Source organism: Palaemon carinicauda, chromosome 22 (genome assembly GCF_036898095.1).
Source record: "Palaemon carinicauda isolate YSFRI2023 chromosome 22, ASM3689809v2, whole genome shotgun sequence".
NCBI lineage: Eukaryota > Metazoa > Arthropoda > Malacostraca > Decapoda > Palaemonidae > Palaemon > Palaemon carinicauda.
Window position 1 is genome coordinate 4680548 of NC_090746.1, and position 24602 is coordinate 4705149.

The 24602-nt window shown below is 35.4% G+C and overlaps 1 protein-coding gene across 3 annotated transcripts in view; it reads right to left on the reverse strand.

Moving 5' to 3' along the window:
• Nucleotides 1-4149: 4149 nt before the first annotated feature.
• LOC137616297 (uncharacterized) overlaps nt 4150-24602 on the reverse strand; it is a 308280-nt gene continuing 287827 nt past the window's right edge. For all 3 annotated transcript variants that reach the window (XM_068345942.1, XM_068345941.1, XM_068345940.1), the window contains 5 exons: nt 24394-24529; nt 19182-19274; nt 13290-13341; nt 9921-10064; nt 4150-6901 (listed from right to left, as the gene is read on the reverse strand). In XM_068345942.1, the coding sequence (XP_068202043.1) occupies nt 6781-6901; nt 9921-10064; nt 13290-13341; nt 19182-19274; nt 24394-24529 (546 nt within the window). In that variant the 3' untranslated portion in view covers nt 4150-6780. The remainder of the gene's footprint in view (nt 6902-9920; nt 10065-13289; nt 13342-19181; nt 19275-24393; nt 24530-24602) is intronic.

The following is a 24602-nucleotide window of genomic DNA, read 5'->3' on the forward strand; positions in this document are numbered from 1 at the left end:
CCAGGGTAACGACGTTGGGATTCCATAACGATACACTAGGAACACCAAGCAACACAAGACACTGGGAAAGAAGGTGGAGAAAGGGCACAAAGAAATGGGAAAAACACGAGGTAACCACGTGGTAACACAATGGTCGGACGGGATGTGAGAGAGCGGCGATGTGATCAGCGCCGCGACCAGAAGCTTACTGACGACCGAGACCTAGGACCATGCTCTCGCACGCTGACCCGGGGTCGCCTCAGGGCGAGTATCCATCCGCCACGGAGGGACCCCACTAGAGAAAACGGAGATAGGGGAAACTACACAAAAATCTGGTTGGTTGGGAGGAGACACCCAGATACTCAGATACTCCTAAGAAAGTAGTTCGAGGTAAGTACTCCGTGTTGGAACAAACAGTAATTATAAACCCCATTATTATTGTGCTGCACACTAGAATCCACAACATCAATATTTACAGATATTTTAATGTTACATAGAATGCTCATTCAAGCTAAAGGCATAACCCCACAATCTGCTGAAATTTCCAGTTAGTTTGTCAAAAACTTTTTCTTTTTTAGTATGAAAACACAAAGAACTTTCATGTAAACCAGAAATTCTACTTACGTGATGATTATTTTCATTTATTGTTCAGTACCATAAACTTTTAGAACAAGAACTAGACTCTCAAAGATAATATTCGAGTAAAGACGGTCATAACATCTGCCAGAAATTTGGCGACAGTATAATAAACCTTACTAGTTATCTAGAATAAAGGTAAAATGTAGACTGGAATAAAAATTAATTTTATTAACAATATCTTTATAAAGATGCTATGAAAAGCAAAACCGATGGCCTCTTGTGTAATGCAGACACCATGCAAAACTTTTCTTTGGAAGCACAAGAACTACCATACAATGAGATCCAGAACACCTGAGTGACTATAAAAAGCAAAGTGGCAGTATAGGTATTTTTCTGGGCCAATGTCCTCTAATTAATGCTGTTATTAAGTAAACTCTTCAAGTCAATATGATTTTTATATGTGAAATACTGTATTAAAAGAACACCACATTGTGCAAGAAAATACTTTTGTGCTAATTAAAAGCTCATGATAAAATCAACAAATCATTTCAATTTGTGAAATGCATTCCACTTAAATTTATGGAAAGTCCTTAATTATCATCATTAAAAAAAAAACTGGAAATTTAATTTACAAATAAATTCAACATTCATGGGTTGTGACCTTACCTCTATGACACTGCTAGTTTAGCCATAGAATAAAAAATAATGTAATCAATATTTATGTCTGTTATTGTGAATTTATTGAAGTTGTTACCCATTGAGTTTATATAATACTTCATAATCAACAATAACTAAATTTACACATTTTACAAGCAAGTACTGTATAATATGTATTAGAAAATAAATACCTTAAAAAAAATTTACTTTCACATAGTATTGCTTGATATTAGTGACCATAATGAACAGATTTTGTAGTGACCATAACGAACAGATTTTGGTATTTGTTTACAAGACCACGCTCTCCAGATACTCCCAAATTATGCAAAGCTATAGTTTTCCTCTATTACTTTTTCATTATTTAAAACAATTCTTGACATGGGAAACAAGTTGAAATTATGAAAAAACTATAGCATTATATAAAAAAAAAACTAGCCTGGTTTCTTCACTAAACGACCTGGAACTGACATCTTCATTCGTCAACATAGTCAACCAAACAGATGTTCGGGATACCAGCGCACATTTGATATACTGTATATTCAAAATATATACTAAATTAAAAATGGGGTAATTACTCAAAAGTGTCATTATTTGTGAATTGTATATTTTATGGACACTTTTGAGTAATTACTTAATTTTTAATTTAGTATATATTTTGAATATACAATATATGAAATGTACGCTGAAATCACATATTTCTGTTTGGGTCACTATGTTGACGATGTCAGTTCCAGGTCGTTTAGTAAGGAAACCGGGATAGTAAAATTCTAAAGGTTTTTTTTTTTTTTTTTTTATAATTTTAACTTGTTTCCCATGTGGCAAATTGTTCTGAATTGTGAAAAAATAATAGAGGAAAACAATAGCTTTGCATAATTTGGCAGTATATGGAGAGTGTGGTCTTGTAAACAAATACCCAGATTTTTTATGGTAAAGAATATCAACATAATGGTCTAATTTTGTTAGAAAATATGTTTATGAAAATATTAACAAAAGAAAACTAATTTCTATGTTTTCGTTAAGTATACAGTATTTAATCAGATGTCTGAAATGATGACAAACATGAAACAAGTTTTCAGTACAACACACTACTTTTTCTGAACAATCATTAGCATCCCCATTTTTGTCACCATTATATTTCTGTTTCAATCTTATTACACTTCAAAATTCTTCACATTTGTTTCTAAGATACAAACCCTTTACTTTTACCTAAGCATTAATGCTGGTTAAATGAGATAAGCCAAGTGCTGATCAACTGTCATAAACATGGAAAGCTTTGAGATTATGGAAGAAATGATCACTTCCAGAGGTAGCCTTGAAACCTTTTATTTTTCTAGAGAGACCCAAACATATGAAAGTAAAGGGGATAGAGGAAGGGTAATTGCAGCTAGGAAAATTCTTCAAAACATTTTACTAAAGGACGATGATTCAAAACTTTTTTGGGGGAAAAAATGCCAAATAGCTGAATGGTAGGGATGAAATCAACTCCTTGGCTTTAAAACTTAAATGATTAAAGATTATTATTATGGTAATTGGCTTCTTAATTCAAAATTTTGATTCCTTATATATTTTTAAACCTCTATGAAGGGCCACAAATAATGTCTATACATGTGTGAAAGTTAAGTTAGCGAGGCAAAAATGAACCTTGTTCACTGGGAAAACCAGACTTCTGAAACTTATATCTGCCTACAATCGATTTTTATACAAAGTTGTCTAGAGCAAAGAATTTTCCACTAACAATTACCTTCAATACGAAATACAGTACTTAAGGTAAATGCTTATTCAAAGACCATACAGTATTTGAGAAGTGCAAAAGACGGCGTAAATATTGTTCTGAGTAATAAGTATTAAGGGTTCATTTGGTTCTCCTTTAAGGTTCTGCTGAACTAAGATGGAATCCCATGTGCAACTTTAATAGAGGATGTGTTTCCTCCTCCCAAAGCTCCACCAACAATCCTTGAGACTAAGGGTGTGTTGCATACAATCATTGAGCGAGTAATAAGCGCTGATCGGAATCCTTTGAAAATACACACTGAATTGTCCTCCTTAGGAGTACATGAACATATTTGCTAGAGGTGATTAGTGGTATAGAGGAAATAAATTTGACAGCACCAGCCAAAGCCGATAGAACAATTCTACTTAACCGCAGAAAAATCCATTGTTCACCTATTGAGTCTGGAAAAATTGATTGGCAGCTCTCCATGCAGATAAGGCAAGGTAATATCCATTTGTGAAGGTAGCATGCTTTTAAGTTGCAATTAAAATCTTTAGTGGTGCCAATGCAAGTTTCAAACAAATGGGAATTTCCTTGATAGATACAGTACATAACTTACAATGAAGTTTTTTATCCTTAGATCAATTAAATATTGTTGATTAACAGGTAAGAGAAATAGGTCAGACTTCCAATAGTGATTTTACCCAAGCAAACGGAAACAGTACAAATGAAGCTTGCACTTCACAGTGATCCCAAAATACATGTAACATGTTTGTTCCATCAAGTGTTATATGATTGGTGTTAGCTTTCTCATCATTATTCCATAGCAGTGTGAAAATGACGAAGCCATGTAGAGAGATGTTAAAGTTCTAGTTCCTAGTTCAGTGTTTGTCTTTTCAAAAACCTCAAGTTTGCCAAAATGATACTTCCAGTTCTGGTAATATCCTACTACAGGGCAATCATCTGCATCGGTGTTGAAAATGATTGACTGACCCTCAAACACCCAGGACATCATCAGCTTCAGACAGAAGTTGTTCTGTTATTCACTTTGACAAAAAATCCTATAGGGACTACTAATTTGGTGACCTTATTTATGAAGAATGCCACAATACAACAATGGGTCTGGTCTATTTTAATTCTTTGTTTTCTGATTCATTATCTGATAACATCTGCTAATTGTTACAGACCATTATTGTCCATGCCAGGGCCAATAAAAAGTAGAATCTGTGATATCAAGGTGTATCTCAAAAATTACAACACAAAATTCTCAGCGACGGAAAACAACCTAAACAAATGTATCATTACTGTCCTTGTAGTATTTCTTTATGTGAAAGCTTTGTGTCAACCTAAATAAAAATGGAATCCACCTAAACTCAACTAACTCAAAGTGTTTAGATAATGAACACTGCTTACTGAGAATGTCAATAATAATAACAAGATTAATTTCTCCGTCAAGCCATAGAAATCTTGGTGACTTGATTTCTGTAATTCCACTCCCTGAGTTGTAAAAGTTCAAGAGTAGTCTGGATTCTAGGAGGGTTTCCTCCTAGAAATAATCCTGACCTCCAGACTTATTGAGGTTTTACTGTCCCCAAGGTCAAGTGAACTATTCCAAAATATTATCATCTTCGTATCTGTCTAAAATACAAGAGAATAGCAGTTATTAATAAGATAAAACCAAAAATAAAGCATACATTATACTTATAAAAGTTAACTGTCCGTACTTTTATCAAGATCATTTTAAGACTGAAAAATAGCACTTCATAAATTATTTAAGATAGTAAAATGTCTGCACGCTTCAAAAGCTAAGGATACATAATTAAGGATGATATGAAAATTAAATAAATAAGCTAGCTAAACAGTACTGGTTACACCTACATACACAAAAATTTAACAAAATCATTACCAATATATGAAAAAATGAAAACTCTAAGGTCTTGTGTAATCATGACACTTAAGAGTAGAACTTTTGGTAAGATAAAAGTGTTTCCAAAATGGGCGATGTTTCTGTCAATCATCTAGACACCATTGGTTATTTCCAACAGTATTTCAACACTCAATTTGTTTCCACTATCAGAGCACTAAGTAAAAGTAAAGGGTTTTATAAAACATATGAACACAAACAATTTAGATACATCTAGAAGCTGTAAAAACCCTTGAACATAAATGATAAAACACAAGGTCATATTTTATCCCTATCATATATATTTGTTTCCATGGTTATATTTCATGAGACTATAATAACCTGCATATTACAAAATTATACAAACAATATAATTATTATACTGTACTATAATAATCTGGGGAGACTAGAAATTTGGCATCGTCACACATGCATATTCTGAATTGAGATAAAACAGTATGTCCAGCTACTACAATTTGTAAAGCCGAAGCCTTCATCTTTCCAATTTTCATATCATGATTAAAACCAATACACCTGTATTATAACACTTTTTCCAAGTTAAACTTATATGTCTATCTTTAAAGGAAGTACAAATACATCAGACAGCAAAATAAATCAATATGAAAAAATTATCATTATACTGTACTGTATGTAAACAGAATAAAAAGTTTTGGGCACCCTCATCTCCATTAAAGATTTATTCTATTTTCTAGTCCGTTACATTTACAGCATAAAAAATTCTGATGGACGTTTACTGATGTTTGAATTCCTTAAAAATGTATGCAGTCTGTATTTACTGCAAGGTACAAAAATCATCCCAGTCTAACTATGTCTGCATGGTAGTAAAATCTGAAATTAATATCTAAACATTAAAAAGTGATGTTCTGCAATACAGTATGATTTAGTAGACAATTTGGCCAAGGACAATGTAAAAAACAAAAAAAATTATATTATACACACTTTTAGTGGGGTGTGCAAAACTAAATAGCTGTACTTTACAAAAAAAATGATGTTCTGCTTAATACTTTTATAAAGACTTTGGCCAATGTTATGTATGTCAAAATAAAAACTATCATACGCTATTGTGCACACTTTTAGCTTGTATAGCAAAACTAAACTGCTTCATTTTAATAATTAATACAAACCTGCTCAAAATTACATATACAGTAAAGGGCTTGATTTATGCAAAAATACATATTTTTGCCTTCATTGTCTAGTGTAATGGCACCACTGTTTCACCATTTGGCATTTTTGAGATTTTAAGGCTATATTGTCGAGTCTAAACTGCTTACGACATATTTTTTGCAGTTTCTAGACATGATTTATATGATAATATATCATATTGTTGAGTAAAACTTGCACCAGTTTCACAGAAATGTATTTCATCGCATTATTTTATATTAATTTCACTAAACAACCTTAGTTAACATAGACTGAAACTCCAACCATTAACATATTTCTTATTATGCAATTATTAGCCACAATGATAATTTTTTCCATTTATACAATTATTACTACAAAATTATCACAACATCTTTACTAATCACAGATTTTTCATCAACAAATTTGCCTGGCTATTTAATGTTTTTTTTTTTTATAAGAATAAATATTGTCTGGAGGTTTACACAAACTATTTGAGCCTTTACAAAAGTTTTCAAAGCCAACATATTTGTTGTTTTAAGGAACATTCTAGGGATATGCAAAAAAAAAAAAAAAAAAAAAACCATTACCCACAGTTATCGAATATCTTACAAGACATCAATTAAAATAAACAAATTTAAATTATCCAAAAATCTGAGTAATTCTGGGCACACCAAATAATACAAAGTCAATTTACTATACCCCTTTGATATCATACCAGAAACACTATAGCTCCACTAATCTACTTATTTCTTATCACAGCACAACCTTGTATTCGTGTTCATAATCGTGAATAATAATATTATTCAATTCATTCCTTAGCTTTTAGCTTGTCCTTAAGTTTACTTTTCAAGCCTCCAGCCTCTTTGGTTTTCTTGGCCACATTCCTGTCTTCCTGTACTTTTTTCACTTTTTCTTCTGCTGCTTTCATTCTGCAAATGTTTGAAGAGAGAATTAAAAACTAAAAATCTATAAAAAGTAAGGTTGAATGAGATTTTTAGAATACCTTTACAATGATGCCAATAGTGCATTCCATTATTAGTTTTTTACTTTGTAACTTCAAATGACAATTAAAAGAAATCATTCTAATTCAAATATGGTTAAAATTAGCTGAACATATTTATGACTGAATACAAAACAAAAGTAACCAAATCAGATGAATGTATCTTCAAGATGACTGGTACACTTATAAAACTTTTTCAACACTACTGTCTTTGAGAAAATTGAAAAAAAAATTTCTTTAAAAAAAATTTAATGATAAAATTTCTTATTTCTCTACCCACCAAGCATCATATTACTTATCTCAAAGCTGGTTAAATCTTACAACTAAAAATATCCTTTTTTCTTTCCTTGTAATTGCCCTGCCCTCTAGTGTATATTGGAATCATATGGCAGTGTAGGCCAATACTATTGAATGAAATGATCATATCCCTTTGTCTTTCAGTCTCAAAGTCAAAACTAGTTCAACAGCCTCTTAACATTGCTAGTCAGTGGGGCATGTATTTGAACACCAGGTAAGTATAGAAAGAAGTAACATCAATATCAAAATTCTGTTTAATTCTATAAACTTCCCCTGGTGTTCATATTGCTGATTCCCACATTGAGATAGTGAAGAAATTACTCAGGAAAATTAAAGCCCCAGTCTACTTATGTAGTTTAAATTCTTTAAAACTAGTTAAATGGTAATTCACCGAAAACTAAAAAGGAAAGAAAAAGGTATCAAACTTGCACTTCCAGATTGAGTTATAAAACTAAACAACTGGTAGGAACCTGATTGAGTTAAAAGGATGTAAGGGAATAATCAAATTTCTTTGGATATTCAACAATTTATCTGATATCCATTGCAAAATAATCTAGTCTTCCTCATTCGGGTAACAGCTGAAAAGTACCTGTAGGTAGTCTAACAATGATATCAATGAATTCAAATCCCAAATTATTCTCTTTGAAACAGGCAAATTACTTCTAAAACTATAATTTGTGGTTAATGTGCCATGTCTCCAAGGACTTTCCTGTAAAAGGCTAGAACAGGGAATCTAATTAAGACAAAAATACCAAATAAATATTATCTCCCCTGTTCTATGGCCTGTGTTTCAGCATGCAAAGCATGTACCTGTGTGTATAAGGGAGACCCATGGGTCAGGCTCCAGTGAATTCATCAAACCACCTTTGGTGCTTAAAATTATTTGGTAATAGTTGACACATCACTGAGAACCAATACAAATACTGGAGACAAAGCTACAGTTACTTGCATACTAAACTCCACCGAGCTACCATCTTTTTCCTTGTCATTTCAGCATCAACACCTCTTTTCTGAACTACATTATTAGTGAAGTTAAACCTCAACTGTTACAAAACAGAAAAAAAAGTTATAATTTAGTTATTCACTCAAAAACATAAGCAAATGACTTCCAAAATTATATTTTTACTATTACCCATCAACCTGAAATTTTCCTCTTGATACATTAAAGAAATGGGGGTTATTTCCTCGAACATAGAAGCTAGACGAGTAAGAATGTGGAAATGTGCATAGGAGGTCTATCGAAAACATCCTATCTCTTTTCTTTATCGCCCTAAAAACTGTAGAGGGTGTTTCCATCTAGAACTGAGAGAGAGAGAGAGATAGAGATATATAAGCCATGAAGAGAGACTCAGGATCTAAGAAGGACTTTGTTTATTTCCATGACTTATTGTTTACTGAAGATGCTCCCTGATGGAAGCTCTTTGATTTGAATAGTGAGAGGTGCCGGATAGCGTATGAATAACTGCATACGTTCAGCTCTCACAGGCATTAAAGTCTGCCGTTAGAGAGAACACAACCTTACTTTTTTGGGTTTCAGAGTGATGTCATGTCATTACAGTGGAATAAATCCCCTAATCTAGACCACTAACAGGCCGAGTACGCTCCAGGGGTCTAGCATATTCGATTACCCAATCAAATAGCATTCAGGTGTGAGCAAGCACTCAGGTTAGAACCTTGTGTTCACCTTGACCACACACTAGAGCACACGCTAAAGTCTTCGTGCATTGATTATAGCCCGCGTTCATGGTGAGCTATGCGTTCACCTGACCACATGCTGTGTGTGCTGAGAGAGAGCTTGCTTCAAGTGAAAAGCATACTTTCAACATGTGTGCACACAGAGATAGCTTGCTTAAGCACATCAGCGACTTGATTGCAGCCCAGGTTGAAAATGTTAAATCAACAGCACTCGCTAGGACGCCTGTTGCTGGCATGTGTATTGCAAACACTGATGGAAACACTTCCTTCAGGAGTCTGTTCCCACAACTTTAGGGAAGTCTTAAATGCAAGGTGGCAAAGGTGAGTGTTTACCTTAGGCTAACCTAAAGAGTTAAATGGGGACATGATTGCTTTAATCAAGTCTCCAACTCAAGGACAATATCCATGAGATGCTTATAATACCGGAAAAAAATTCCATGAGTAGTGTATAACAGCTGGAAAACATGAAAATTTCCCAGTTTACAGCCAGCTCAGAGAAATGTCTGTATCCACTGAAGGTTTAAATCAAAGTGGTTGCTTCCAAGCTGCTGACTGTTAACTAGTCAATTGTTGACATTTCGTTAAAGTTTTAACAGCAGTGTTCCAGCTTTGCTGAAATCATTACTCCTAGGTAATGAACAAGGGTTTGTACTTGTGTAGGAATAAATCAAATTACTGTACTTTACAATAAATGGCACACAAATGCCCAAATGACTGGTGACCTAATTTTCTAAAGTACTCTACATGTTTGTGAAGCATCAATGCTCCCTCCATAGTAATTCATAACTTTGTAGTATATATCAAATACAGTATAAACAAAATAAGTAACAAAGCTATCAAAATAGTCCTAAACAGAAAAATAATTATGAGAGGAGTCTAAGTAATCTGTTAAGAATCTCAAGGTAAAGTTAACACTAAATATAGTCAATTCAACTAAGGAATGAATGTGCATTTACCTCTGTTTTACTATTTTACGTTGTTCTATCACATAAATATTTGCAAAGTCATGACAAAATGGAGACCAGAGACTGAAGAAATCATATGGTGTAACTTCACCTCCTTTACCACTGAATTGAAAATACTTGCAGATCACCTTAAACCTGTTGATAATAATAGAGAATTACTTAAAAGTTTTATGGCTAAATATACCTTTATAATAAACACTCATAAAAGTAGCCAATGCAGGAAAAGGTACACAGGAACGATGAAAGTACATTAAAAACATGAGCTAAATGTATGATCAGCAAATCTATATATTTTTCATCAAGGCAGAAGTACACAAGTTATATCGCATTTTTTAAAACAAGAAATCATTAGTTCATGCAGTATTCCTGTGCCACACTACTGCAATTGCAAATATGATACAGATTTTTCCTATATATTTCTAGGGAAAAGTTTGGACTCTTATGATGAACACACTAAGCTACTTTGGACATGGGTAGAACCAAGTTGAAATAACAACAATCAAAGTACAGTCCAGATTATCTTTCCAAAAATAATAAAGTTTTTCTTATGTACCCTATGTAAAACTTTGGACCCCTATGTGGCTTATTCCTAAACTTTGGGGGTCATGGTCTGAACAAACTTGAATCTACATATCATAAGAAACCCTTCACAAGTTTTGTTATCTCTGGCCCAGTAAAGATAAAACTTTAACATATCCCCATCTTGATTTCCTTATTTCTTAGTTATCTCTCCTTAACAGAGCCATGGCATCCGTTAGCACAACTTGGTTCCCTTCTACCAAATGATGCTTTTGTACCGAAATTGATCAAAAAATGAAGTTTATCAGACAGACCTGTATAAATACATCTAATCAGAAAAACTAATTTGAACTTCAAACTTTTAGCAAACTTGAATCTACATTAAAAAAGTTTCTGAAATAACTTTGTCATTTATAGCCTAGTATTTATATAGCAAATCAATTCTAAACAAAATTTTATTTCTTAATTATTTGAGCATTAAAGGGACATGTTTGAAAATGATCCATTGGTTTTGGATGAGAAAAATATATGATAGCCACCTCCAGATTCATAAACAAATGTTTCTAGATCTTTCTGTTTGGGTGAGGTTTATAAAAACTCCTCTAATTCATCTCAAGTCTTCAATAAAAACAGCACTTATTTCTACATTTACCTGACATTCATATTACTTCTCTCTCAAAGTTGGTTAATTGTCAACATCTACCCTCTAACTAAAATTTCCCATTTTCTTAACTTGTAATTGCCCTGTCCCTCTAGTATAGTACCGTATTAGGATCACATGGCAGTGTATGGCAATACTACCCTGTGGGATAGATCCTATCCCTGTCTTTCAGTCTTTAAGTTGAGATCAGCTCACGAGCCTCTAACATCACTAGTGAGTGGGGAGGCAGCGGTATACATATGAATGTCAGCCAGGTATAGAAATAAGTAATGTTATCGTTAATGTTCTGTTTATTTCTATGAACCTCTTCTGGCACTCATATTCCCAACATTGAGATGGAGGTGGGTAGTATAATAAAAATTCAGGAAATCTAAAGCACTTCGTACTTGAATTTGCTAGAGACTTACCATTTTTTTAAACTAGTTTATTAGTAATTCACCATAAACTAAGAAAGAGCAACAACTTGTGCTTTCAGATTGAAAATTATAAAACTAAAAGCTACTCAAGAGCTTTAACTTTATAAAAATATAAAGGAATCTAAAACCAACAAATTCATCTCAGAAACATGAACAATCAACTTATTTCAGGTAATTCTCATTTGACTTTAATCAGATTATTTAAGAGATCCTCTCACTAAAACTTGCCATCCTTTACAGGACATAAGAACATACAGTACTTTGCGAAGTATTACCGACCTCTTCCTCCAAAGGACTGGAGAATTATTAATGTATAGCTTTAGTCTTAAATAATTTTTTGCCCTTTAGAGAGTTTGAACCATAAGCTCTTTTAAAGAAAGTTCTTCCTAAGGTTAAAAATGAGAGCTCTTTAAATATTGTAAAACCATCTAGATTCCAGTAAATTATTCTACCTACTGCAGCTTTCTCGATAACAAACCTGAAAAAAAATCTGCATTAATACCTGACATGGATAAATACAATCTTAGATCTATAACTGTTAATAGCTGAAAAAAGTGTTTATAAAATAAAAAAGTAAAAACTTGTTAATATTTTCCAAATTAGTTAATACTGAAACATTGAACATTCTATTGTTTTCCATATATGTTATTGGCCGATTGTCTATTAGATCCTAAAATAAGACCTAGAAAACCCCTTTTCTTCAAGAATATCCTGAATAGTCTCTATGCTGTTAGACCTTACATAATAATGAAAGACTAGAATCGCAAGTATTTCGGTCTGTGGTGGGGTGAGATGTGAGAATGTCTCTAAGCTGTGGGTGTCAGGGGGGAGGTTTGAGTAATACCTCAGGTAGGGAATATTGCCATTGGGTAGTGTGGTGTGATTCTACATGGTAACATAAAAACAGACTAAATTTAATAACTCTTACACAATCAGGAATAAAGGCTATAATCCCCAAGACTTCATTGTTTGGCTGAAGAAAGGAGGGACTAAGATTAGGGAGAGGAAACTTTATTAAATTTCCTGAGTGTGAACTGTGTGATATACGACCAAGGGCTGTAGTCATTTGTACGTTATACAGTACAAGCAATTTTAACTTCCATATGGTTTACATAACGTATCTGGGACATCATTGTGTGTAACACAGGGCATATTTTAACGTCAAGCAAATATCATTGTAGTAAAGGGGTTAATCCTAATTTAGATAAATAGCTCTATGCCTAAGAAGGTAAGTCTTACCTACTGGTATTTATCACACTTGAATTCAATATCCATTCAAAACTATAGCATGAGCCTTCCACAACTTTGGTCTTATTTATTCTTTTTCAGGGGTTATTCTTTTCCTAAATATTATAGTATAAGGGCATATACAGGACAACATTCACAATTATATACCAGGGAATAGTAGGTTGAGGAGACATATTTCTCATATAAGTGAATTTTCAATTTAATTTTTAATAATGAATTTTAAAGGGGAACACCACATACTATATTTGTTTTTTTTCAACACCCACTGATATCTATCTATTCCACCTAACCCCCAAGAATGTCAAGGGCCATCAGTAGGGAAAGTCTGAGATTTTCACAAGAAATAAAAAAATAAAAATGATTTTCTCCAGGTATTTCATTATTACCGAAATTCTGATATGAATGCTGCACTAGTGAAAAAATATCCCAAGACAAAAACTTCATGTGCATTTGAAAAGAGTGTTTATTATGCTATTTAATGTATATAAATTAACCAAATATAAAATAAATACTCACTCTGACATACAATCCTTCAAGTTTTGGTTCTCTGACTCTACCTCAGTTTTTGCTGAAAAAAAAAAAAAAAAAAAAACAGTATGAATTTCAACAAAAATCTGTAACATTACCTGTCCAAAATTCTGACCACACACATTTGGGAAAATATAAAGACTAACAATTTTCACAGTCTGGTGAAATTAAATAACAAGGTAATACAAAAAATATGATTATATACTCATTAGTATCTGGTACATAGGCACAGCAATTGATCAAAAGTCATGAATAAATGGAATAGATGAAACTGAATAAACTTCATGAAAGAAACTGCAAATACCAAACCATTTTCTCAAGTTATAATAAATAAAAAAAATGAAACTGATAAGAATAGCTTGATTTTGGTCTTATAGGAAAGTTTAAAACTCCCTTTGAGGTTCCTGATGATGAGTAAACAAGAAAATTATTAAGTACAATAACCAACTAAACAAGGGGGAAATCACTGAGAACATATTGTGCAGAGCTTATATACGAGATTAAATTTTGAAAGAATACCACAATGAATTATTTCAAGACTAATATGTTATAGGATAGCAATAAATGCACCTACCAGCAAGGTATTACTGCCGTACCTAGTTTCTTCTTCACATTACTACTTCATGTCAGAAAAAAAATATATGTTCAATTATTTTTAAGGACAAAATCTACTAAAGTTTGCATTGATTTTCAATACTTCACTGGAAATTTATTTATCATTAAATTTGGCAATTAGTTAACACTTCAAATAATTAAAATAGAGATTAATAAAAAAAATGGAGTTTGAATAAAATTTATTTCCTTTCACCCATGATGTTCAAATTACTTCTCGTTCGCTTGTTTCAGATCGTCCAGAACTTTTCTGAAAGTCATATCCCTCAATACTGCTTCTTTCTCGAAGCTTGGCTTATAACGACATTTATCCGAAAATTAAAGATTTCCTTTTTTCTTTCCTTTCAATAGTCTTAGGCCTTTAATATAATATTGAGAAAATCTAGTGGCTCATGGCAATTGCCACAGTGTGGATATGCTGTAAATACTTTGCTTTTCAGTCTTCTTGTCAACTTGTACTTGATAATTGGACACTGTGTTTACCTCACTCCTGATTCTGAGATTTATAAACGGTACTTTTAGGTTACAGTATTAAATACTATAAGGGATGTCTTCCCCTGGATTTTAGTAATTCCTATGTAGATTGTTCAAAAGGAGTTATTCTTGGTGCTCATGATCTCATTCTCTCTCTGTCTTGTGTCGTGGGCAATATTATGATTTAGATAATACAGTTATCCCAAAGTTTTATAAGCATTTTATAACTTGAGGTCCAATCTTGTGTCCTGAAGGTTATCATAGCAGTTTTTGAGTTATGTTTATTTGTATATTTATTTCCTTTCACTTTTGATTAAGTACAGAAAGTGAAAACATCAAAATCAAGCACCTCGCTCAAGCAATATTTGATATATGAATTGTTAAGTCTGCAAACATGATTGCATGGTCAAGTACTAGGATCAGTTCCTCCATATTCCTCAGGAAGAAAGAGGAGAAGGGAGTTCAAATGTGATACTCTCAAGGATGACCCTTAGTTCAAGAAGTTCTCAATTTGTTACAAAGTTATTGTGAATTAGATTTTGGGATCACTGAAGATTAGCTATGGCTCAATAGAATTCATCTTTTGGAAATAAACATTGAACAGCAAAATATTAAGTAATAATAATAATATAAAACTAAAAATCACTTTGAGAATGCAGACCTCTGCCACTGCAGCTTATTTCTCAATACCAGCTTACCTTTCCCAGAATCAATTTAGACTGTATGTGTATTTCAAGGCTGTGTGACAACCATGAGTAAACTTGGGGTTAAGGTTAGGATTATTTTGATCAACTTGCTCGACCTTGACCTAGAATTTTCAAAATTGAATCACTTCCACATCTCAACATAACAATTAATCCCTGAAAGTTTCACTACCTTTGAGTAAAATTTTGGCCAGAAAGTTGTTCACAAACAAACAAACAGACAAACAGGGGCAAAAACCTAACCTCCTCCCAACTTTGTTGGTGGAGGTAAAAAGGAGTTTGGAGTGGAAAAGTAAGCTCTAGTAAATACAGATATGGGCAAGGTATCAGGACTAAAGGGGTACAACTGCCACATGGAAATAACATTCACAGGCATAGAAAAAACAAGATAATAGTATGAGAATCCATAACATTCCAAGAGCTGGAGCAAAATATTGGAAAAGAATAAATGCAGAGAAAAGAGGCATTGCTTGAGTAAAAACTTAAAACTCTGGAAACTTGTTGAAAGCCATAAGCTTAGGGTAGTGCCACTAATCAGGTATAGTGCTGGAATAGTGGAGTGAAAGTCAAGAGTTCTGCAACATATATAAAGAGACTAGAATGATAACGAACATGTACCAAGCATGGCACTCAAAGAGATTACTAAGGAAGCAGAATGTAATCCACATACCACACTACAGCATAAACCACCACTCTACATAGATAACTATGATAAACAGGGTAAAAAATATCATAATACATTATTATTATCATTATTATTATTACTTGCTAAGCTACAACCCTAGTTGGAAAAGCAGGATGCTATAAGCCCAGGGGCCCCAACAGGGAAAATAGCTCAGTGAGGAAAGGGAAAAATGAAAAATAAAATATTTCAAGAACAGCAACAACATTAAAATATTAAAATAAATATTTCCTATATAAACTATAAAAACTTTAACAAAACAAGAAAGAGAGAAACCAGACAGTACAGCGTGCCCGAGTGTACCCCCAAGCAAGAGAACTCTGACCCAAGACAGTGGAAGACCATGGTACAGAGGCTATGGCACTATCCAAGACTAAAGAACACTAGTTGATTTTGGAGTGTCCTTCCCCTAGAAGAGCTGCTTACCATAGCTAAAGAGTCTCTTCTACCCTTATCAAGAGGAAAGTAGCCACGCCACTGAACAATTACAGTGCAGTAGTTAACCCCTTGAGAGAAGAAGAATTGTTTGGTAATCTCAGTGTTGTCAGGTGTATGAGGAGAGAGGAGAATCTGTAAGGAATATGCCAGACTAATCGGTGTATGTGTAGGCAAAGGGAAAATGAACCGTAACCAGAGATAAAGATCCAATGTAGTACTGTCTGACCAGTCAATGGACCCCACAACTCTCTAGTGGTAGTATCTCAACGGGTGGTTGGTGCCCTGGCCAATCTACTACCTATACTATGTACAGTAATCACACTTCAGCATATGCAGAGTTAGGTAACAAGACACACAAAAGCAGAAAATCCAAGAAATATTGATGTGCCCACCCAGCAAGTCTACTCACTACCCTAACAAAGTCAACAATATCTGTGCAAGGTCAACTCACTGTCCATAGCAAACTCTAAAACAGCAGTGAGTAGCCTCAGGAATAGGATCAGGTGAGTCGTCAATAACAACCATGGATGAAGTAGAAGGTGTAGGCTTATTCTTTAGAGTTACACATCTAGGTTCCTATTTGGGAATAATTTTATAGGTTTTCACTCTGGTACATCCTTGTGCTCACATCTGTAGTTAGAACGACAACTGAAAAAGATTGGGTGGAGCCTTGCTTGCTCCTGGAATATAATTCTCTGACCATGTAGGACAGAGACTGAACAACAGGGGACTCTCTGTTCGAGCTTGATACCTGTGAGAAATAAGATTTATTAGGTGAACTCCACCTAAAACACTTGTATCTGGAAGCAGAATATTAAAGGTTAAAGGTGTCTGGTTTCAGTTCCAGTTCCATCAGAATAGATGTTCACCAGAACGTCAGCCAGGCAAGCCCAACCCCCCACTGTGGTGCCCTACCACAGCAGTAGCCTCCCCAGTAAACAGCTTAAACTCACGGCCCTGGGCGGGAATCGATCTCTTGCCACGCGAATGCGAGGCAAACACGTTACCACTGTACTATCTGAAGATTGATCTCTTGGTGCTGTGGGTGGTACCACCCGAAGAAACGGGGCACGGGCTTCTCTGTTTCCTTCTTCTCATATCTCTGAAAATCAGAAAATTCTGGTTCAGCTATTCTCTCAGCAGCTTGATGATTATGTATATTCATATTATTCTCAACTTATGCAGACCTAGACAAAAGATTTAGTTGGAACGAGTCGGGGCTCATAAGCTAGAGGCAGCCTAATTTCCAACTTAAGTTGAAATAGGCGCACGATCATGAGGTACATACTTGAACCGCAGAATAATCAGGTTGTGCATAAGAGCAAGGGTCCTCTGAGATGGCAGCGCATTCTGTGATGTTAGCGTGTACATGTGGAGGGATATTTACGTGTGTGGCTAAAACACGTGAAGCTGTAAAGCTGGTAGAAACTGTGATTACTTTTGCCTTTCAAAAGGATTGTTGAAAGATGAAAACGGATTCACACTCAGACGAATCAGCCAAACCTGTAAATTAGAATCTGTCATGAACATAACTGTGGATGTCTAGACATTACCTGGAAAAGATAAAGTTTTCTTAGGCCAGCAAAGCAGATATTTTTGTGGATAAAAGTGATGTTGTGGGCCCATTGGGGTACGAGGCAAACAGGACTCATTAAGAGCTTTAACCGGGGAATAATATACACCTTCCAAGAGGGTAACCTTCGAACAAGGAAAGATAACATTGTCTTTCACCAGAAGAGAAGGTATTCTCAGCTGAGAATGAGGAGATACTTTCAATACTTTGACTGGAGAATCCTCCAAATGAGAGAAATCTCATTGGTTCTGAAAACCTGAAATAAAGGTATGGTGTTCACCACTGAATGTGCTTGTGGGAGGAGATGGTGATCTATTATGATCAGCATAATCTGGAACTAAGGATACCTGTAGAGCCTCATGTTTAGGCAGTACTAGGGCCAAAGCCAAATGAATCAGTATCAGGGATAAATTCATGTCCACTATGCCTAATGGACTACAAAACATCAATGTCTCACTAATTTGAAAAATGCTATTATGGCCATTATTCTCAGCTACTAGAGTTACAGGAAACTCCAGTAAAGAAGGATCGGAGTGGGAGAGATCATGCATCGCATGAAGAGGCTTCCGTTTCTTGCCCTTAAGAGAGGAAGAAGCGGAAGGAGATCTTTCATCTTCATGTGGTAAAGGGCCTGATACTTCTACTGGGAGAGTAGCCACTCCCTAGAAAAATCACATTGTGAATCAAAAGAACATTGCTTACCACGGCAGTTTGGACATAACGGATGCGGATCTACCTCGACCAGGCTCATGAAGGTTCCTCATGGGCACCCTTCAAGGCTGGGACAAGTCTGCATACTACCTGAAAAACCACTCATATTCACAATGCATACTGAAAAAGAGAAAGCACTGAAAAGGAAAACGGCACTCTGATTCAGCTTGGAGTCGTGATTGTAGCTTAGGAGAAATGTCAGCAACAGCGACCAGAAGGAGAACGGACCAACCTCACAGAGGTGGGAGCACGCTAACCTGGCATGGAGATATGGCTAATAACCATATACGGTTGCCAGCAAGGCATTATTATCTTTTCTGGTAGCAGCAAAACGACTTGGATGTAAACCCATATAAATGACTCGGAAGTTTGTATGTGCGTAGGAACAAACTAGGCTATGATTTATACATCCAAGTAAAATTACTCATATCAGACTTCAATAAACAAACCAAACTATTGTAATAATATCTAAAGCCCACTGGTACAACTACTTTCCACCCAGAACCACTGACTTGAAGTAGCAAAGAATCTATCGCGTACCACAAATGGGTAATCTATAATGTAAACCAGTCAATGCTTTACTAAATTTTAGAAATACAGAAATAACAGACAAAAGTTATCAAAAACTTACAAACTTTATAAATACTTGTAACAATAAACACCTTGAATGAGAATCAAAGTATTACCTTTCACAAAAAATCCTGTCATGCGATCTTTAAATGGCTGCAAATGTTCTTCATCAGACTTCTCGATGACCTTTTTGGCACGATTTTCACACACTGAAAAATAAATGTTGAAATAACTAGTAAAGCCAGACTTCTAATCTTTCTACTAATACAATGTAATTCAATCTTGCACATTATCTACAAATTTTGGATCCAATGTAAAATTAATAAACTATTGAAAAAGACACCCAGTAAAATCAACAGAACCACTAAGCTAAAAAGATTATATATAAATTATAATTTCACAGATACAAATACTATCTTACAATTGCCTTTAAAGTATATTAGAGAAGCTCAGCAGTGTTTATTAAAAATTTAAACTACATAATCATGTATTTTCAGAAAAGCTGGTAGTTGGGAAAGTGTATAATTCCCTCCTAACAGAACTTGATTCCATTGTTATATTTCAAGAGGATTCTTGGAAAACAATGCTTCAATACATGAAATAAAAAGAATTTTCTATAATTATAAACACATGGATGAAAGCCTCAAATCTATAGGATATCAGTATACAGTAGATAATTTCTTCGGTGGGCCCACCATGGAACTGTATGCTACTTATCTACCCTTTAAGCAATTGTTGAATTAATACAAAATAGTAACAAAAGCAGGAGGAGTTATTGTCACTCAGCAATAACCCTATGGTATTGAAACTATCAGGATGAAATGTGTTATAGTATAGAGTAAACTGCAGGTTGTCCAAGCACCACTATAGTTCCTCTTAATAGTCTCCAAAATACTTAGTGCAAAAGACTTTCACCATAAAAGCCTGAAAAATGAATTGACCTCAAGCAATTGCAACAATATTCATGGTGAATGAATATTGGTTGAAGGCGAATAAAAACTCACTAACAATGTAAACATGAACTTCCTTAAAATAAAGGACTTAATGAATTCAATAATATGAAATACCATGGAAAATCAACCATAATGGGAGACCAGTTAAGCAAGAAAAACATTGACTTCGACTCGCCTTCCTGCGTGTCAGGACCCTTTGGGCTAGCTGTTTCCTTATGGTATCATCTGATTCAGAAAAGTCCTTCTAAACTTAAACCTGGTTGAATTGGAGATGGGTCATCATTAACTTCAGTATGACCCACAGGGGAACAAGATGTAGGGGGTTGACTCCTGCCTCACGAGTTGCCAGACAGACTACAACGCGTTCAACCTACAGTACTTCTAAGATTGGGGTCTTCCAAAATCTTGGAAACCCAGGGAAATGTATTGCTCAGAGGAGGTGTAACTTACCGCTTCTGCTTACAGTGCTGTGGGTTAAGATTGATGAGGTAAACCTCTAAATTTTCCCAGAAGGGGTTAAGCTCAGAGGCTTTACAGTTAAACCTTGGAGTTTTGTAGTGCCGTTGTAGCCTGATAACATGCTCCGAGAGTGGTGCGTGCTATCCCCATTGGCGAGACAAGCTCAAACATCAATGGGTGAATGGGCACATAGTTGTAGGTGCGTGATCGTGTGGGCCGTGTTGTGCATTCTACCTGAGACAGTAAAGTCTGCTTAAGAGCTTGAGAGTGCACACAAGGCACAGGTGGGTAAGCTCTCTGAGCAGATGACATGATGTGTTCTCAACCTAGTCAGGTGAGTGTGATAGTGATCGCACTTGGTGAGTGCGTTCAGGGTTGGAGACTTACTGAGTCTCTAGTGAGCCACTGGTCCCCAGAAAGGTCACGAAAGCGATCTTCCAGGACCTCAGAAGAGCTAGTGCGAGCAGAAGACAAGTCACACTGGCGCTTCTGAGCTACCTGGGGAGACGGATTACCCGGAGGGGGACAACCTCCTGTACTTGTAAAAGCATCTGCCGAAAGCCACAAAGGGTCGGTGAGCTCAAAGGGTGAGGTTCGGGGGTGAGTGTGCTGGGGGAACACTCGCCTGAGAGCTACCCCCACATATCCTCAAATGGGAGAGGATCTGCTGAGAGGACAAAGCTCCGGGGGCCAAGAGACCGAGCAGGAGGGACTACCTCCTATCAGCTCTAGAGGGAAACTACCAAACCCAGCCCAGCCAGGAATAGAAGCATTGTTCTGCTGAGCCCCACAAACCAACACCTTCAAAAGCCTATCCTTAGTTGGGAACCTGAAAGTCCCAAGGAAGGCCACAAGAGACGCAAAGCATATTGGAATGCAGACTCCCCAAGGGAGGAAGGTATTGAAGGGGAGACAGGATGAGCTTCCTCACTTGAGGGCTGCCCCGAGGGTTAAAAAGCCACCGCTCTTGCTCAATCAACCAACAGAGGAGGGAGAGGGGAGGGTACCAGCAAAGGGAGGAAGAAATCTAAGTAGTCATCATTTCTTTTACTTCAAGAAAGACCCTGAGGGCAATGATTCCCTTTTACACTACTTCCTCCTCCTACCATACTGCTCCCACTGGAACGACAGCCACTCCCAACAATCATCACATGGAAAAGCCTGAAGGCAGAAGTGTCTTCTGTACGAAGGGCAATGCCGGTGAGAATCTCCATTACTGAAATAAACGCCACTATGCCAGGACAAACAAGCATGTCGGCAACCTCGAAGGTTCACACACAGCTCACACATGCGAAAAGGAAAATAAACATAAAATTTTTCGAGCAGGCTGATTCCAAGAGCATGGAAGAGAACATCCACTCTCAACCACGGCTGAAATCTAAGTGGTGTTGAAGAGAGTGAGCAGGGGGGGGTAGTGCTTCCCTGCTACCCAATGGTAACAACTAGGCCAGTTGTTGACACCTCGTTAAATGTTTTTATAGCTGTGTTCCAGCTTGCACTGTTATCTTCACCTATGTAGAGAACGATGGTTTGTACTCTTTCCATATTGAAACAAACACCATTCTATAAGTTAAAAATGATAAGGCAGATTTTCAAAATACCTATTCATAACTGTCCTAAGATCCAATTAAAAAAGTACAGATATAAGAATAAGTTTTTCTTAATCTATCCAAAATTAAGAACAACAATCACAATACAGTAGTAGGACTTTCGTCTTCGGACATACGAGGGTAACGACTTGTTTAAAAACTTATCCCTTTGGAAGTGCTGTACAGTAGTGGAACCTACATTGAAATCCTAATTTATCATCTGACGATTGCTAGCAGCCATATATAGATGACCGCGGAGGTAGCAGCAGTAGGGGACTCAGCAGTATGAAGCTTCATCTGTGGTGGAAATGTGGGAGGTTGGGCTGTGGCACCCTAGCAGTACCAGCTGAACTCGGCTGAGTCCCTGGTTAGGCTGGAGGAACGTAGAGAGTAGAGGTCCCCTTTTTGTTTTGTTTCTTGTTGTTGTCGGCTACCCCCCAAAATTGGGGGAAGTGCCTTTGGTATATGTATGTAAGTCGTGTGGGCTGGGCAAGGTGTATTATGACGCAACCTTTGTTTGCCTATTCACACAATGTTATAGGCATACAAAAAAATTTGCGCACTCAGTATTAGAGGAGTAATACGACATACAACATTACTTATCATTACACATAGGTTGATCACTAGCACTTGATCCATAAGCAGGAGGAAGGAAATATTGACTTGTACTCTGAAACCTTTGTTATATCTCGGAATCTGATTATTGTACTTACAGTACTGTATTTGTATAAATCAGGATTGTGGTAAGGTAAAGGTTTTGCAATTAAATGAACTTTACAAAATTGATAAATCAAAGCTTGGGATGAAGGGTTTGAATGTAGTGCGCTGAGCACCATTGTTACGATCAAAAGATGGTACAAAATTACAGCGAGGCAAAAGAACAGAAAACTTTCTAGATTATTCTCATAACACTATCTGGGAACTCTCTACATTCCATACGTTTATATTTTAAATCATATTGTTGTTCCCGACACAAAACTCAAATGGAATGAGGATCTTTTCCTTCTAAGAGTAACCTATTCCATTAATATTCAGCATGTAAATAAATCTATAACCACCAGAAGACATTCCTGTATACATTTGAGTTATTTAGAAAGCAAAAAAATACACAACACTCAAAATGGACAACAGTGCAACAAATGAAAGAACGTGCAGCAGAGTGTATCGACAGCAATTAAGAAGTGTACCAATGATAAGATTTTTTACCATTTAATACTACAGATGGCTAACCCAACCATAGCATACTACAGGGGTGAGTCAACTGGAGTGAGAGAGTGAAAATTACTTGAATTTTTTAACGATAAATGTCAAAAAGCAAAAGATTCATCAAGAAAACTTGGTGAACGACAGGTAGGATTCACTGAAATAATAATTGAAAATAAAGGCGGATCATTTGTGCTTGTCTCAGAAGCTGGAATTCACATAAGATTTGAGTTCCTATACTGTTCTACCTCAGAATCCAATTGGAATAGTAAGAAGCATTCATAATAGAAGATACTAACCCAAAATAAGAAATTGAAGTTGAGGATAAGAATATGATTCTCTAATGCACTGATAATTTTCACCAATAAGAATATCCATTAGTAAATCATTACCACTAGGTATTCAAATGTCTATTCCCTTATTTATGTTAGCCGAAAGTCTAAAATAGAATAAGTTAGGCTGGTAGATTGGCCAGTATACAGTAAGTCTTATAACCCCATTATATTTTATTTGAAAAAATAGGAATAACTACAGGAAACTGAAGACTTGTTCCATAAAATGGTAAACCGAGATTCAAGACTCAATCTCACTCCTTAAATCTGACTGCCCACTCTCTGTTTGAACACTAATATCTATTTCGCTAATTGCAAAACAATTGAAATTCACTTGACATATTCCATCTTACATTTCTATAAACGCTGTACACATTCAAACCATATACAGTATGCTTAAAAGAACGTTGTTTTGTTCTTGCATGAAAAATTGCAGCCAATTCATTGAACATTAAGAACTCAAACATAGAAAACAAACCTCGATTCTCTAGCTTTATCTTCTAACCAAACCGAAAGAATTAACTCTGTATTTCCTAATATAACCAAGTCATTGTGCTGTATTGTGGGACCAATAGCATACTATGGAGTTAGGAAATAAAGGTAAGGAAAGAGTTCTTAATTTATAATTTGAAGAGTCAAAAAGCTGTAGCTTTGAGGAGGTTAAGAATGGTGAACACCAACCAGGTAGCATTCATTGAAATAATGTATAAATCCCAAACTGGTAACTATAAAAATACATAATCTTAATTATTGGAATATATATCAAATACACTTCCTTCTAGGAATTCTTACCTTTGAGATTCTTCACAATTTCATTCATATCTGCTTCCAAGTCTTCAAATTTAAAAGTACTAACTTTTTGAACGACATATGGATCTGGAACTGGAGGCTCAACTTTATCAGTGCCAGCATCTTCCCCTTCATATCTCTGTTACACAAAATTAAACAAACATTAAAGACTTTGTCCTTAAACTTTTAGTATTAATTATTTGAAAATTTTA